General features: G+C 48.1%; 2 protein-coding genes across 2 annotated transcripts in view; one reads left to right on the forward strand and one right to left on the reverse strand.

Moving 5' to 3' along the window:
- LOC306976316 (uncharacterized protein) overlaps positions 1-597 on the reverse strand; it is a gene marked incomplete at both ends in the record, with an annotated part of 13,047 nt that extends 12,450 nt beyond the window's left edge. The window contains one exon of the mRNA XM_079574237.1: positions 539-597. Within this exon, the coding sequence (XP_079430363.1) occupies positions 539-597 (59 nt within the window). The remainder of the gene's footprint in view (positions 1-538) is intronic.
- Positions 1-16,257, forward strand: part of npas3 (neuronal PAS domain protein 3) — a 236,584-nt gene that overhangs the window by 61,474 nt on the left and 158,853 nt on the right. Inside the window, exon 3 of the mRNA XM_079573413.1 lies at positions 9,180-9,269. Within this exon, the coding sequence (XP_079429539.1) occupies positions 9,180-9,269 (90 nt within the window). The remainder of the gene's footprint in view (positions 1-9,179; positions 9,270-16,257) is intronic.

Genomic DNA, 16,257 nt, shown 5'->3' on the forward strand with positions numbered 1-16,257 from the left:
GCCAGTCAATGTACCTGAAATGCTCCCAAATTTCGAGCTGATAAACAAAAACCAGCGTTGTTAAAAATATTTCACCTCCCCCAGCGTGGTCACATGGGTCACATGGGTCACATGGGTCACATGGGTCACATGGGTCACATGGGTCACATGGGCCAGAGTGATTTTTAGAAAAAGAAAAACTCTTTGGAGCCAGGCTTTTAAGCCGTTCTTGGGACGTTTGAAGTCCCAGAATCAATGCTCCCAAGTGTCTGTTGGAGTCACCCCCGGCCACCAGGGGGCGGTGTTACAGCAATTTAAGCTCCTGCCATGAGGACCATACAGAAGCATGACCCATTGGCCCAGACTTGTTCACCACATATGCCTCTAAAATCCTGCACCGTCACTCAGAAAGTTGTAACTTCAGGTCAGAAGTGCCGTCATGCACGAGGTTAACATAGAAGCTGCAGTTCCGCCTAAGACCTGAGGTGGCAGTAGTGAGTATAAAAAATAACTCTAGAATCTAGTCCCTGGATTCAGAATAAAGTCTTCAATCACAAACCCAACACTCCAGAGACCCCGCCCGCTCAGCTGCTGGCGCCGCGTTGTCATGGCGATCATGGCGCCGTAATCGCGCGCGCGGCCGGTCGCCCTCCCGGTTCCCGCCGTTCGGAGCCGTGTCTGTGGTTCATCACGGTTATCGAGCCGCCGCCGGAGCTACCGCTAAATTAGCTCTAAGTAGATGAAACTTTACCAAACAACACTTTCAGCCCTGTGGACGCCGCCTCCCCCCTCTCCCCCCCCTCTCCCCCCCCCCCTCTCCCCAGTCATTAAGTCCTCTCGGCGGCGTTTAGCGTCCGCGCGAGGGGGGGGGGGGGGCGGGGGCGCTGTCCGCGGCGCTGAGAGCTTGTTGTGGCGTCGGAGAATCGATGTTTGGGGCCCGCGGATCGAAAGAGTAATCTCACGGAGGCGGGGAGCGGCGCGGTAATCAATTGCAATTCTTTCTTTTAGTGTCTGAACGCTCGGATTTAGACGTCGGCGGCGGTAAGAGGGCGCGCTCCCTCTCTCGCCCCCCCCCTCGCCCCCTCCCTCGCTCGCCCCCCCCCCCCCCCCCCCCACTCGCTCGCTCTCAGGAGATATTTTCATTTTTATCGAATGGATTTTCCGCGCGGCGCTTAGAGAGCAGTAAACTTCACGCCGCCGTCTGATATCAGGGACGTTAGGGAGAGGGGGAGGGGCTAATGAGGCCCGAGCCGGGACTAAACCGGCCGCACTTTACTGCTGTGTTGGGACTGAGGGTTGTTTGGTTTATGAAAAGGCTGTTCGTAAGTGAAGAAATGGGTTAAAATGTCTGTTTAAGTGTGTTTTATCGGGGTCAAAGGTCAATTGAAAAGTCCCTGTGAAATAAAAACGTGTTGTTTGAGGTTTTCTTTGTGCTGTCGCTCACAAAGGAAATGACCATATTTGGATTACAGCGTCAGGAAAAGAAGGGAGATAAGAGGGAAGGAAGGAAAGAAGGAAGGAAAGAAGGAAGGAAGGAAAGAAGGAAGGAACTTAGGAAGTAAAGTAGGAAGGAAAGAAGGAAGGAAAGAAGGAAAGAAAGTAGGAAGGAAGGAAGTAAAGAAGGAAGGAAGGAAGTAAAGTAGGAAGGAAAGAAGGAAGGAAAGAAGGAAAGAAAGTAGGAAGGAAGGAAGTAAAGAAGGAAAGAAGGAAGTAAAGAAGGAAGGAAGGAAAGAAGGAAGGAAAGAAAGAAGGAAGGAAGGAAGTAAAGTAGGAAGTAAAGAAGGAAGGAAGGAAGGAAAGAAGGAAGGAAAGAAAGAAGGAAGGAAGTAAAGTAGGAAAGAAGGAGGGAAAGAAGGAAGGAAAGAAGGAAGGAAAGAAGGAAAGAAGGAAGGAAAGAAGGAAGGAAGTAAAGAAGGAAGGAAGTAAAGTAGGAAAGAAGGAAGTAAAGTAGGAAGGAAAGAAGGAAGGAAAGAAGGAAGGAAAGAAGGAAAGAAGGAAGGAAAGAAGGAAAGAAGGAAGGAAAGAAGGAAGGAAGGAAGGAAAGAAGGAAGGAAAGAAAGAAGGAAGGAAGTAAAGTAGGAAAGAAGGAAGTAAAGTAGGAAGGAAAGAAGGAAGGAAAGAAGGAAGGAAAGAAGGAAGGAAGTAAAGAAGGAAGGAAGTAAAGTAGGAAAGAAGGAAGTAAAGTAGGAAGGAAAGAAGGAAGGAAAGAAGGAAAGAAGGAAGGAAAGAAGGAAAGAAGGAAGGAAAGAAGGAAGGAAAGAAGGAAAGAAGGAAGGAAAGAAGGAAGGAAGTAAAGAAGGAAGGAAGTAAAGTAGGAAAGAAGGAAGTAAAGTAGGAAGGAAAGAAGGAAGGAAAGAAGGAAAGAAGGAAGGAAAGAAGGAAAGAAGGAAGGAAAGAAGGAAGGAAAGAAGGAAAGAAGGAAGGAAAGAAGGAAAGAAGGAAGGAAAGAAGGAAGGAAAGAAGGAAGGAAAGAAGGAAAGAAGGAAGGAAAGAAGGAAAGAAGGAAGGAAAGAAGGAAGGAAAGAAGGAAGGAAAGAAGGAAAGAAGAGGAAGGAAAGAAGGAAAGAAGGAAGGAAAGAAGGAAAGAAGGAAGGAAAGAAGGAAGGAAAGAAGGAAAGAAGGAAGGAAGGAAGTAAAGAAGGAAGGAAGGAAGTAAAGAAGGAAGGAAAGAAGGAAGGAAAGAAGGAAAGAAGGAAAGAAGGAAGGAAGGAAGTAAAGAAGGAAGGAAGGAAAGAAGGAAGGAAGGAAAGAAGTAAAGAAAGAAGGAAGGATGGATAGAAGGCCCTAAAGTCTCTTTGTCTGCACTTGCACCTGTGTATGTTCCTCCCGTCTTTAGCCGCCGCTGTCGCCCCCACAGGAAATGACCATATTTGGATTACAGCGTCATCTCAGTCACAGCCTTTCCTGCTACACGTGGATACCGAACATGTCAGTATTTGTGAATGAATAAGCGTGGGAACGAGTCACTTCCTGGATAAATCTCAGAGAATAAACCTGTAAAGAGAGAGAGTTTGGTCCCTGAACACACGTCCCCCTGGAGTTTAACCGTGTGACGTCTAATAAATAGTGAGTAAATAATTGTCTACTTTTAATCACGTTTGGGAAAGTTGTCGTGGGTTCGGGTTCAGGTGACCCCTGACCCCTGACCCCTGACCCCTGATCTCTGCTGAAGGCGATAACAAGGCGGTCATGTGATCGTCCCTGTCGTCCCGGGACAAACCGTGTTGAGGATCCGCCTCGTCTCAGTTTCCTCTGATTCAATCAGAGCCGTTTGTTTGTGATGAAATCCCACTTAAGCCTCACAGTGATCCACAGATCCACCACATCCTCCTCCGAGTGCAGCCCCGACCTCCACGTCTCTCCCCCCTCTCTCCCCCCTCTCTCCCCCCTCTCTCCCCCGTCGCTCCCTCTATCGCTCACTCTCTCCTCGCTCTATCCCCTTATTTCTCTCTCCTCTGTCTTACTCTCTCTCTTCTCTCTCTCCTTTTCTCTCTCCCCCCTCTCCCTCTATCGCTCACTCTCTCCTTCTCTCTGCCCTTCTGTCCCTCTCTCTTGTCTCTCCCTCTCCCTCCCCCCTTACTGCCTTTCTCTCTCTCTCTTTCTACCTCTCTCTCACCTCTGCCTCTCCCTCCTCTCTTTCTCCCTCTGTCCCCTTCTCTTATCTCCCTCTCCCTCTCCTCAGTCTTCCTCTTCTCTCTCTCCCCTCTCCCTCCACTCTCTTACTCCCTCTCTCCCCGTCTCTCCCTCTATCGCTCTCTCTCTCTTCTCTGTCTCTCCTCTACCTCCCTCTCCCTCCCCTTCTCTCTCTCTCCTCACTCTCTCTTCTACATCTCCCTCCCTCCCCCTTCTCTCCTCCTTCTCTCCCCCTCTCTCCCCCTCTCTCCCCTCTCCTTCTCTTACTCCCTCAGTCCCCTTCTCTCTCTCTCCTTCTCTCCATCTCCCATCTCTGTCTTACTCTCTCTCTCCTCTACATCTCCCTCCCCCTTCTCTCCTCCTCTCTCTCCCCTTTTCTCTCTCTCCCCTTCTCTCTCTCTCCTCACTCTCTCCTTCCTCTCCCTCCCTCCTCTGCCTTACTCTCTCTACATCTCCCTCTCTCCTCCCTCTCCCCCCTCTCTCCCTCTATCGCTCACTCTCTCCTCTCTTACTCCCTCTCTCCCCATCTCTGTCTCTCCTCTACTTCTCTCTCCCTCCCCCTCCCCCTTTGCTTCCTTTTCTCTCTCTCTCTCTCCCTCCTCTCTCTTGCTCTCTCTCTTCTCTCTCTCTCCTCACTCTCTCCTCTCTTACTCCCTCTCTCCCCTTCTCTGTCTCTCTCCTTCTCTGCATCTCCCATCTCTGTCTTACTCTCTCTCTCCTCTACATCTCCCTCCCTCCCCCTTCTCTCCTCCTCTCTCTCCCCTTCTTAATCTCTCCTCCCTCTCACTCTCCTCAACTTTAACAATTCTCCTCTACCTCACCCTTTTCTCTCTCTCCTCTCCCTCTCTCCCCCGTCTCTCCCTCTATCGCTCACTCTCTCCTCGCTCTATACCCTTATCTCTCTCTCCTCTGTCTTACTCTCCCTCCACTCTCTTACTCCACCTCTCCCCTTTTCTTCCTCTCCCTCCCCTTCCTGTCTTTCCTCACTCTCTCCTCTGTCTTACTCTCTCTTCTCTCTCTCCTCTACATCTGCCTTCCTCCCCCTTCTCTCCCCCTCTCTCCCCTCTCCTTCTTCTCTTACTCCCTCTCTCCTCTCTCTCTCTCTCTCACTCTCTCCTTCCTCTCTCTCTTCTCTCTCTCCTCTACATCTCCCTCCTCCTCCTTCTCTCCTCCTCTCTCTCCTCTCTCTCTCTCTCCTTCTCCCTCTCTCTCTCCTCCTCCTCTCTCTTCTCCCTCTCTCTCCTCCTCTCTCCTCTCCTCCCTTTCCATATTAATAACCGCCTCTCCCGACGCCGCTCTCCCTTCGCCGCGCGGACGCCGCTCGCGTGCGTTTCCGCCTGTTAATTCTCGGACCAAGGACACGGGGAAAAACACAGAGACACAAACAAAAGCTGCAGATGAATTAAACCTCTCTCTCTCCCCCTCTCCTCCTCCCCCTCTCCCCCTCTCTCTCTCTCTCTCGCGCGCCCTGAGCTCCAAAGCGCCGAGGTCCGAGAGGCGCGCGCCGGCTAATTATGCTAATTGCCTGCATGCCCCGGCCGTTATTTACGCGCGGCGGCGGCGGCGGCGGCTAAGATAAATAAGCGGAAATTGCTTTGGATGCGACTGTACGGGCGGCGGATGCTAACGAGCCGCCGTGTTTACCGTGCGCCAGGTAATTGCGATTTTGATTGTGCCTTTATTTATTTCGCCGCCGCTTTATTGAAGAGAAAAAAAGAGTCAGAAAGAGACGGCGTTTGTGGCGTAATGAAATGTTTGGTTCTATTAGAAAGAGACTCTGAGGAGACAATATCGCCGCGGAAACAAGGAGACGCAGGAACAGCGGGAGGAGAGACGGGAAGAAAAGGAGACGCAGGAACAGCGGGAGGAGAGACGGGAAGAAACGCTTATTTCACACGGAAAAGAGTGTGGAATTACGAAAGAAAACGTGTTTGGTGATTCAAACAGACTCTGCGGGAGCGGGGGAGGATTCTCACCTTAACCTGTAGAGCAGCGGCAGAAACGGGAGGAAATAAAGTTTAAAATGTGATTGTTTTCTGATCGGAGAAGCTTAAGGTCAGACGCTGCAGCTAAATGATCAACTTTCATGTGGAAAAAAAAACAATCTTCACAAAAACATGTTTAATTATTGCACAAAGTCAAACGATGTTGTGAAAAGTCTTGAAAATGAAACACATTTAAACCCGGTGTACCATCGAGATGCACTTCTTGGTCAAGCTGCACTGACAGTATCAACGTGCATGTGCACATGTCTTTGTTTCTCATTAAAAACGAGTTATTAACAGCTGCTAAACTTTGTCTTGCATAATATTACGTAACTAAAGAGCAGACGACTCTTTCCTCAGCAACTTTTATTACATTTAGACGGCCATGCTTTATGATTATTGACAAAACTTGTACTTTTTTTTGTATTTAAAGCCTATATTTTCAACAGACAGATATTTAAAGGCAAATTGTTTTAGCAGTTTCGTCATTTACTAATTACATGTAGAATAGACTGCCTAATTCGACAGTAAAATTGATACAATCATGTTATTGCTGAAATAGCGGAACTCGATGGCTGAATGTAAAATGACTCGATAGTTCTGCACATGCGCAGCAACGAGAAGTAGTGCAACTCGACAAGCCGTCTGTTTCGATTGTACACCGGCTCTGTCCATTGTTCTGATTTGCTTCATGAAAACATAAAGTCTCACCTCTTACCGGCCTCCTCCCAATGGGACAGGCCTGGAGCTCCTCAGCTGCTCCTCGACGTGAAGGAGCAGCGGCTTCACTCCGAGCTCCTCCACCCGCCCTCTGGAGGAAGCCTGACCTCCTGTAGCCGTGAGCTTGTCCTGTCGGTCAGATCACATGACCGAAGGGGGAGGTCCTGAGGGACGGTCAGGACGTCATGAGGACATGATTACTCACATCAGGCCTCAGACGCCTGCAGGGGGCGACACTTTACAATAACGGGACATGAGTTTATGCAGGATTTTCATGAAACATTCATCACCACACTGTAAAAAGTGCCCGACTAAAAACAAGGAAAAAAATCTTTAAAAAAGACGTTTTGTCTTGTTTTAAGGAAAACATTCTGCCAATGGGGTCAGTGTTTTTTTCTTGCTAAGAATTCTTGTTTCTAGATTATTTTTCTTATCATAAAACAAGAAAGAAACACTACATTTAAGCAAATAAAAAGCTAGAATTAAGCAAAAATATCCTCAGAAAATTGAATAATTTAAGGAAAACATTCTTATTTAGTGAAAAATTGTGGGTATTTTATTTAAATGTTGCTTGATTTAAGTCAAATGTTCTAAATTACTCACATTTTTGAGCAAAATGTTCTTAATAAATACTAATATTTAAATATTCCCCGCGCCCGGAGACCCGTCTCCATGAGGTGGAGTCAGGCTGATGGTCAGAATCACCTGCTGGAGGATTCACCTATTGTACATGTTTTCAGTGGTCGGGGAAACGTACACAGACACGGGGAGAACATGCTCCACACAGACGAAAAATTAGCATGTTTTTAGCAAATATATCTGAACAAGAAATGGCTCGATTTTATTTCCTAAAATAAGACTTTTTTTTCCTCAAGAAAACTTTGCTACACAAAACATTATTACTTTTTAAAGTAAGACATTTTTTACTTGCTTAGAATCCACTTTTTGCAGTGCACATCATGACCTCATGGTCACATGTTCATACATGACGTCATCCCTGAATTAAACGTGTAACTACTGTAATGAATGAACATGAAGGTCTTTAATAATTCATCACATATGAACTACATGAAGTCACTAAAACAGCAATGAAACGACAATAAAGTATCAGCCAATCACGACCATGAGGATCATACGTGAACATCACGACTCGTATGGAGGAAATCAGAACACGTATAGTTTATACCAGGGGGAGGCCGATTTTCTTAGGGGAGGCCGATTTTCTTTATTGAAAACAGACCGAGGCCGAAGCCGCTGATTATTATGATTACTCACCCAAAGTAAAGCACAACACTGGAAACATGACCGTCTTAAATGAGATAAATGACTTAAAATTGCTCGAATAAAAGTTCTTCTACGTTGAATTTGAGTCGGTTTGAAATAATCCAAGATACAAATGCGACAGCGCCGACGGAACAAGAATAAAACCCACTGGAAATCAATGTTTTTCACTTGAACTGACACAAAATGATCTGAATCAAGACAATAACTACGACTACTCTCATCTAAGACCAGACCAAATCTACTCAAACCAAAGATTTAATCTGTTCATTTAAATAGATTTATGTCATTTCTTCCCTTAAAACGATCATTCTTTTTCCAGTGCACTTCCTTGTCCATAATATATGAGCTCATCGGGTGCATTGACCCTCTTTTTCTCCCATTTAACTCTAATAATGTGAAAAGTACTCGCTGATTTGTGTCATAATGTTTCTCAAAATCATCTTGAGGGCCAGAGGTTCTGTGCTGGAGGGCCGCGGGGGGAGAGGAGTTCACGTTATAGTCTGTTTGTGTTGGTCAGCGGGCGTCGTGTCCAAGGTCACCGAGGTCTGTGAAGGTCAGCGCGAGAAAAACAAAACCGAGGAGCGGGAATTACGAGGGGGGGGGAGAGGAGGGGGGGGGGGTCAGTGCTCAGAGGAGAGACTAGCAGGAGGAGGAAGAGCAGGAAACACACACTTCACCCCCAACTGAACTCAGCACGTTGTCTCCTGCTTTACCCAAATCTTAAAGCTTCTTCAAAATAAATATAAATCTGAACTTTGACATGAGCAGCTGCACAGGCCTATAGGCTGTAAGCTCTCAGGTCAGGAAGCTTTTAGATTTGGGTAAAGCTAAACAGGAGAAAATGCGCGTAGTTAAGGCGGGGCTTAAGAGGTTAAAGAGGTTTGTGTGCACATGCCAGGAAGGAAATGACCATATTTGGATTACAGCGTCAGGAAAGGAAGAAAGGAAAGAAAGGAAGGAAGGAAGGAAGGAAGAAGAAAGGAAGGAAGGAAGGAAGGAAGGAAGGAAAGAAGGAAGGAAGAAAGGAAGGAAAGAAGGAAGGAAGGAAAGACAGAAGGAAGGAAGGAAGGAAGGAAAGACAGAAGGAAGGAAGGAAAAAAGGAAGGAAGGAAGGAAGGAAGGAAAGAAGAAGAAAGGAAGAAAGGAAGGAAGGAAGGAAAGAAGAAAGGAAGGAAGGAAGGAAGGAAGAAAGGAAGGAAGGAAGGAAAGAAGAAAGGAAGGAAGGAAGGAAGAAGAAAGGAAAGAAGGCCCTAATGTTTAGTCCCTTTGTCTGCACATGCACCTGTGGATGTTCCTCCCGTCTTTAGCCGCTGCTGTCGCCCACACAGGAAATGCCCATATTTGCATTACAGCGTCATCTCGGTCACAGCCTTTCCTGCCACACGTGGATACCGAACAGGCCAGTGTTTGTGAATGAATAATCGTGGGAAAGAAGTCACTTCCCGGATAAACCTCAGAGCATAAACCTCATAAAGAAAGAGTTTGGTTTATTTTTTTACTCAGACAAAGTTAAAATGTTAAACGCCCGTTCGCTAGTGTACATGTTTTGAGTAACTCTTCTGCCTCTTTGTGTTTCAGTCTCTGGACGGGTTCGTTTTTGCACTAAACAAAGAATGTCGTTTCCTGTACATCTCGGAGACCGTGTCCATCTACCTGGGCCTGTCGCAGGTAAGAGCCGCTCCACACGCACTACGCTGGGTACTAACTGTCTGGGTACTCACTGTCTGGGTACTCACTGTCTGGGTACTCACTGTCTGGGTACTCACTGTCCGGGTACTCACTGTCTGGGTACTCACTGTCCGGGTACTCACTGTCCGGGTACTCACTGTCCGGGTACTCACTGTCTGGGTACTCACTGTCTGGGTACTCACTGTCTGGGTACTCACTGTCCGGGTACTCACTGTCCGGGTACTCACTGTCCAGAAGGAACCTGAAGGTGTTGTTTTACTCCTTTACTCTCAGTGTTTCTAATCCCTGTGAGCGGCTTTGGCTTCAGCTGATGATTTCTTGTACATATCGTCGACTATTATTACTTTTCTGCTTCATGGATAAAGAGCTGCTCCCTTTGCCTGTGAATGTAAATGATGTGACTGAATGAAGAACTTGATTTGTGATGATCTGAAATACTGTAGATCAGATGTTTGTCCTGAGCCGCTCACTCTGGTGTAACTTCAGCTCAGCACATGAATGTTGCTATAGTTGTGGACACGTTCCACCCTCGTTACACCATGGTCTGGGTGAATACTGGATTGTGATTGGCTGGTGCATTATTTTGGTATAACCGCACACGTAGTCCGGTAGTTAAATCACTGGGATGTCACTCCGCTGTGGCGTCACCATAGCAACGCATGACACAGCCGAATCAGATAAAGGCGTAATCAGTGACTGACAGGAACGTATGAGATGGATTTAGTGTTTGCTAAATGTTTGTAGAGGAGAGTGAGCAGCTAGGTTAGCTACTGTTAATAACATATGAGCTTTACATTTCTATTGGAAACGGTTAAGGCTATTCATCATTTTCAGGCGTACATAAAATGATCCTGCATTGAAGCATCTTTGTCTGGATTAGTAAAGTCAAACATAAAAGTTTGAGTTGGGGGGGCCCAGGTGTGAGCGACTCCACCGCAGCTGTTTCCATAAACAGTTGAGCTGGTTGAGCTAGCTAGCTTTAGCTTCAGGTTAAACCTTGTAAAAGGTAAATAACTCCTGCCCACGAGTGCCGCATATCGGTGTTTACTTCCAGGGAAAAGTGTTTCCGGGTTAGTCCTGTTGTGTTGTGATTCTGTGCTGATGTTGTGTCGTTGAGCCTGACTGAGATCCTCGTAATAGCTGCGGAGAATGACTCGCTCTGAGACCAGCCTTCAGTGACCGGCTAATAACCCACACAAAATAGTCCTGTAGTCTGGCAGATTTAGTGAGTTTAGTCAATGAAAAAAACATTTATTATAAATGTTACGTTTAGAGAAGAATAGAATTGTCCACATGACTTGAGCTTAAACCATGCCTAAGGTATGTAGTGGGTGTGTCTAAGATCGATGAATTGGCTTGTTGCACAATGTGTCTACGCTAGTTCCTCTGAGCTGAAGTTGTGGGCGCTAGTACTTCCTGTTTGTATTAATTTCCATAATTATTTGATTGATTAATTGAAAAATTGTGTAGTGTGTGCCTTGCTTTAGCTGCGAGTCTTGCCCGGATACCTCCTCGTTTGTCCCTTTCCTGTGGTGGCTCTTGTGGCTCCTCCTCTGCGCTGCAGCTGTGGGGCTCTCGGTGCCTCTTCAGTGTCTCAGAAGAAGAAAAATGTGGATTTGTGCGTCTCAAATGTGAGTTAGTTCATCAGCTGTTTGCTAGCTTTTGAAATAGCCGTTTCCTTCATGACCAGTCCGGATTCCCCGCAGTAAAAAGTGGGCGGAGCCTTACAAAAACATGGCGTACATGTAGAAAAGCAAATACAAATCAGGCTTTGACTTCCTGTTTCCTTTTCCTGAGCCTCTGCTTCGTTCCAGCGTCTCTGTAGCTCGTCTCCTCACAGTTTTCTCCACAAACCGGTTGACCGCGCTTCATAAAACCTCGCCGCGCTCTCGGATTAGCGGCGCGAACACGATGCGTATCAGATAATTGATTAGAGCTCGTTTGGTCCCGCGGCGGCGGCTCTTATCGTGTTCCTGACGAGCTTTTATCACACGCGCATTAAAGGGGGAAAAAAAAACCCCTCTGTTAGCCTCGTTAGCATCGGCGCTAATCCGCTGTTAGCCGTTTAACCTACGCGGTGCTAATTAGCGCTTTTTAATCACCAACTCTGAACTTTCCGCGAGAAACAGCCAGACAATTATTTTACGGGGGATAATTAGCCGGAACAAAGAGGAGGTCGGGGGCGTCGGGAAGAAGCGGACTGGATTCAAACCGGACTGGATTCAAACCGGACTGGATTCAAACCGGACTGGATTCAAACCGGACTGGATTCAAACTGGACTGGGAGCTCTGAAGCTAGTTTGTGACATTAGTGGAGGAAAAACTACCCTAAAGTTTCATGATGTGTGGTAGAAAATTTAAGCTCCAACTCTTTTCATTCATCGCAATAGTGGAGAAAACTCTCTTGGTGATTGTTTTTTCTCAGTGGGATCACATTTCCCGCCTCGTCGACCTTGAGGTTTTACCCAAAGGAGATGCTTTGTATTGAATGAATAAAGTTGATATAATAATATGATTTGCCGCGTCTCGTCTTAGCGTCTGAACTGATCCACAGGAAACAAAAACTGTCCCGAAGTTCAAGTTAAGTTAAGTTATACTGTTTTACACCATGGTCTGGGTGAATACTGGACTCTGATTGGCTGGTGCATTATTTTGGTGTAACCGCACACGTAGTCCGGTAGTTAAATCACTGGGATGTCACTCCGCTGTGGCGTCACCATAGCAACGCATGACACAGCTGAGTCAGATAAAGGCGTAATAGGCTTGTTGCACAATGTGGCTACGCTAGTTCCTCTGAGCTGAAGCTGTGGGCGCTAGCGCTTCCTGTTCGTGTTAATTTCCATTAAGATTAGCTCAGACCAGTGAGTTCCTGGTAGAAATATTTCCATAGAGGAGACGTTTATGTTTGTGAGGATCAGTGAGTTTGTCTTGAAGCTAAAGGCTAATTTAACTTCTTAACTCCCGCCTGAACCGAGAGGACAATTTTCCTCACGTCATCACATTTTTTTCCACATCATTTTTGTCACTTTTTTGTAAATTTTTTTGTCAAATTTTTATCACATTTTTGTCATTTTTTGTCAATTTTTTGTCAATTTCTTGTGACATTTTTATCACATTTTTGCAACTTTTTCATCAATTTTTCATCCCTTTTTTGTCATTTTTTTTAATCACATTTTTGTAATTTTTTGGTCATTATTTTGTCACATTTTTCGTCAATTTTTTGTCAATTTCTTGTGACATTTTTGCCACTTTTCCATCATTGTCTTCGTCGAGAAAACGTGGTCGGTTCAGGTGGGAGTTAAGCGGTTAATGCATTACACAACTTGAAATAGTGCCTTTATATATATTTTCATAGCATGTTAGCCTTTAGCTTCAAGACAAACTATCGTCTCTGATCTGAACTTCATGATTTGAACACAGTAAATGATCATCGACCGGGAACTCACCGCCCACAACATAATCTTTAGAAAATATGATTTTTATTCCAGGAAAAGAAAACAGATAGGAAGTCCAGGCGCTCACACCTTCAGGTCAGAGGAACTAGCATAGCCACACCGTGCAACAAGCCAATTAGTGACTGACAGGAACGTATGAGATGGATTTAGTGTTTGCTAAATGTTTGTAGAGGAGAGTGAGCAGCTAGGTTAGCTACTGTTAATAACATATGAGCTTTACATTTCTATTGGAAACGGTTAAGGCTATTCATCATTTTCAGGCGTACATAAAATGATCCTGCATTGAAGCATCTTTGTCTGGATTAGTAAAGTCAAACATAAAAGTTTGAGTTGGGGGGGCCCAGGTGTGAGCGACTCCACCGCAGCTGTTTCCATAAACAGTTGAGCTGGTTGAGCTAGCTAGCTTTAGCTTCAGGTTAAACCTTGTAAAAGGTAAATAACTCCTGCCCACGAGTGCCGCATATCGGTGTTTACTTCCAGGGAAAAGTGTTTCCGGGTTAGTCCTGTTGTGTTGTGATTCTGTGCTGATGTTGTGTCGTTGAGCCTGACTGAGATCCTCGTAATAGCTGCGGAGAATGACTCGCTCTGAGACCAGCCTTCAGTGACCGGCTAATAACCCACACAAAATAGTCCCGTAGTCTGGCAGATTTAGTGACTTTAGTCAATGAAAAAAACATGTATTATAAATGTTACGTTTGTGGGCCACTCCAGAACGCCGTATTTCAAGTGTAAAAAAACGAAAAGAATAAATGTCAGAGATTGTTCTTTGTTTTTTGATCTGCACCGGTTTATTCCAGAGTCTTAACCCCTTAACTCCCACCTGAACGGATCCCATTTTCTTCACCCTAATCAAAAAGCTTCTTGGGAAAAAAGCACCAAAACAGCCACAAAAAATGAGAAGAAAACAAGGATTTAAAAAGTGACAAAAAAGTGGCAAATCTTAAAAAAAAAAGGGACAAAAACTAAAAAAAAAAAGTGACAAAAATTCAACAAAAATTCAACAAAAATTCAACAAAAATTCAAAAAATATGTGACAAAAACTCTAAGCTCTAAACTAAAAAAACAAAACATACAAAAGGTGACACAACACAGCAACAACGCAAGGAAAAAGATCAGTTTTGTGGGTCTTATCTTTCAAATGATGTGTTACAATGGCCAAAGAGGACAGAATGCATTTGGTTCAGGCGGGTGGTAAGAGGTTAAACTGTGAGCTGAGCAGGAGATGTTGTGGATGTGGTGGATGTGTTGGATGTGGTGGATGTGGTGGATGTGTTGGTGGAGCTCCATACGGGGGGAGATCCACACGTGTGCGCTCTCAGTTGGACACGGTACACGCGTGACACCGGGGTAATGTGTGGAATTTAGCCCCGGACACAAAAACACGGCTCGCTTTGGAATCAACAAACAGCAGCAGGAGCTCCGGGTTTAGCTGCTCCCTCTCGCTTCAGATGATTACAGGCCAGTGCCTCCTGACCAGGCTCTGGAAACAGACTTTCAAACAGGTGAACAGGGGTTTGAGATGGAAAATACCCACAGTTTTTCAACCCTATAATTCCCAGACAGATTGTATGATTTAGGAATGGATTTTGGAGCTCCTCGAGGCCCTGTAGGAGCATGAGGAGCTCCTGGAGGCCCTGGAGGAGCTCCTGTAGGCCCTGTAGTAGCTCCTGGAGGCCCTGTGGGAGCTCCTGGAGGCCCTGTAGGAGCTCCTGGAGGCCCTGTAGGAGCTCCTGGAGGCCCTGTAGTAGCTCCTGGAGGCCCTGTAGGAGCTCCTGTAGGCCCTGTAGTAGCTCCTGGAGGCCCTGTAGTAGCTACTGGAGGCCCTGTGGGAGCTCCTGGAGGCCCTGTAGTAGCTCCTGGAGGCCCTGTAGGAGCTCCTGGAGGCCCTGTAGTAGCTCCTGGAGGCCCTGCAGGAGCTGGAGGAGCACCTGGAGGCCCTGTGGGAGCTCCTGGAGGCCCTGCAGGAGCTGGAGGAGCACCTGGAGGCCCTGTGGGAGCTCCTGGAGGCACTGTAGGAGCTCCTGGAGGCCCTGCCGGTGCTGTAGGAGCTCCTGGAGGCTCTGTAGGAGCTCCTGGAGGCCCTGAAGGAGCTCCTGGAGGCCCTTTAGGAGCACCTGGAGGCCCTGCCGGTGCTGTAGGAGCTCCTGGAGGCTCTGTAGGAGCTCCTGGAGGCCCTGAAGGAGCTCCTGGAGGCTCTGTAGGAGCTCCTGGAGGCCCTGAAGGAGCTCCTGGAGGCCCTGTAGGAGCTCCTGGAGGCCCTGTAGGAGCACCTGGAGGCCCTGTAGGAGCTCCTGGAGGCCCTGTAGGAGCACCTGGAGGCCCTGTAGGAGCACCTGGAGGCCCTGCCGGTGCTGTAGGAGCACCTGGAGGCCCTGTAGGAGCTCCTGGAGGCCCTGTAGGAGCACCTGGAGGCCCTTTAGGAGCACCTGGAGGCCCTGCCGGTGCTGTAGGAGCTCCTGGAGGCTCTGTAGGAGCTCCTGGAGGCCCTGTAGGAGCCCCTGGAGCCCCTGCCGGTGCTGTAGGAGCACCTGGAGGCCCTGTAGGAGCTCCTGGAGGCCCTGGAGGAGCATGAGGAGCTCCTGGAGGCTCTGTGGGAGCTCCTGGAGGCCCTGAAGGAGCTCCTGGAGGCCCTGCCGGTGCTGTAGGAGCACCTGGAGGCCCTGTAGGAGCTCCTGGAGGCCCTGTAGGAGCTCCTGGAGGCCCTGAAGGAGCTCCTGGAGGCCCTGCCGGTGCTGTAGGAGCACCTGGAGGCCCTGTAGGAGCTCCTGGAGGCCCTGGAGGAGCTCCTGGAGGCCCTGTAGGAGCTCCTGGAGGCCCTGGAGGAGCACCTGGAGGCCCTGTAGGAGCATGAGGAGCTCCTGGAGGCTCTGTGGGAGCTCCTGGAGGCCCTGGAGGAGCTCCTGGAGGCCCTGTAGGAGCTCCTGGAGGCCCTGTAGGAGCACCTGGAGGCCCTGTAGGAGCATGAGGAGCTCCTGGAGGCTCTGTGGGAGCTCCTGGAGGCCCTGAAGGAGCATGAGGAGCTCCTGGAGGCCCTGTAGTAGCTCCTGGAGGCCTTGTAGGAGCTCCTGGAGGCCCTGTAGGTGCTGGAGGAGCTCCTGGAGGCCCTGTAGGAGCTCCTGGAGGCCCTGTAGTAGCTCCTGGAGGCCCTGTAGGAGCTCCTGGAGGCCCTGTAGGAGCACCTGGAGGCCCTGCCGGTGCTGTAGGAGCACCTGGAGGCCCTGTAGGAGCACCTGGAGGCCCTGTAGGAGCTCCTGGAGGCCCTGTAGGAGCTGTTGGAGCTCCTGGAGGCCCTGTAGGAGCTCCTGGAGGCCCTGTAGGAGCTCCTGGAGGCCCTGTAGGAGCACCTGGAGGCCCTGTAGGAGCTGTTGGAGCTCCTGGAGGCCCTGTAGTAGCTCCTGGAGGCCCTGTAGGAGCTCCTGGAGGCCCTGTAGGAGCTCCTGGAGGCTCTGTAGGAGCTCCTGGAGGCCCTGTAGTAGCTCCTGGAGGCCCTGTAGGAGCTCCTGGAGGCCCTG

This window comes from Gobius niger (genome assembly GCF_951799975.1).
Source record: "Gobius niger genome assembly, chromosome: 16".
In the NCBI taxonomy this organism is placed as follows: domain Eukaryota; kingdom Metazoa; phylum Chordata; class Actinopteri; order Gobiiformes; family Gobiidae; genus Gobius; species Gobius niger.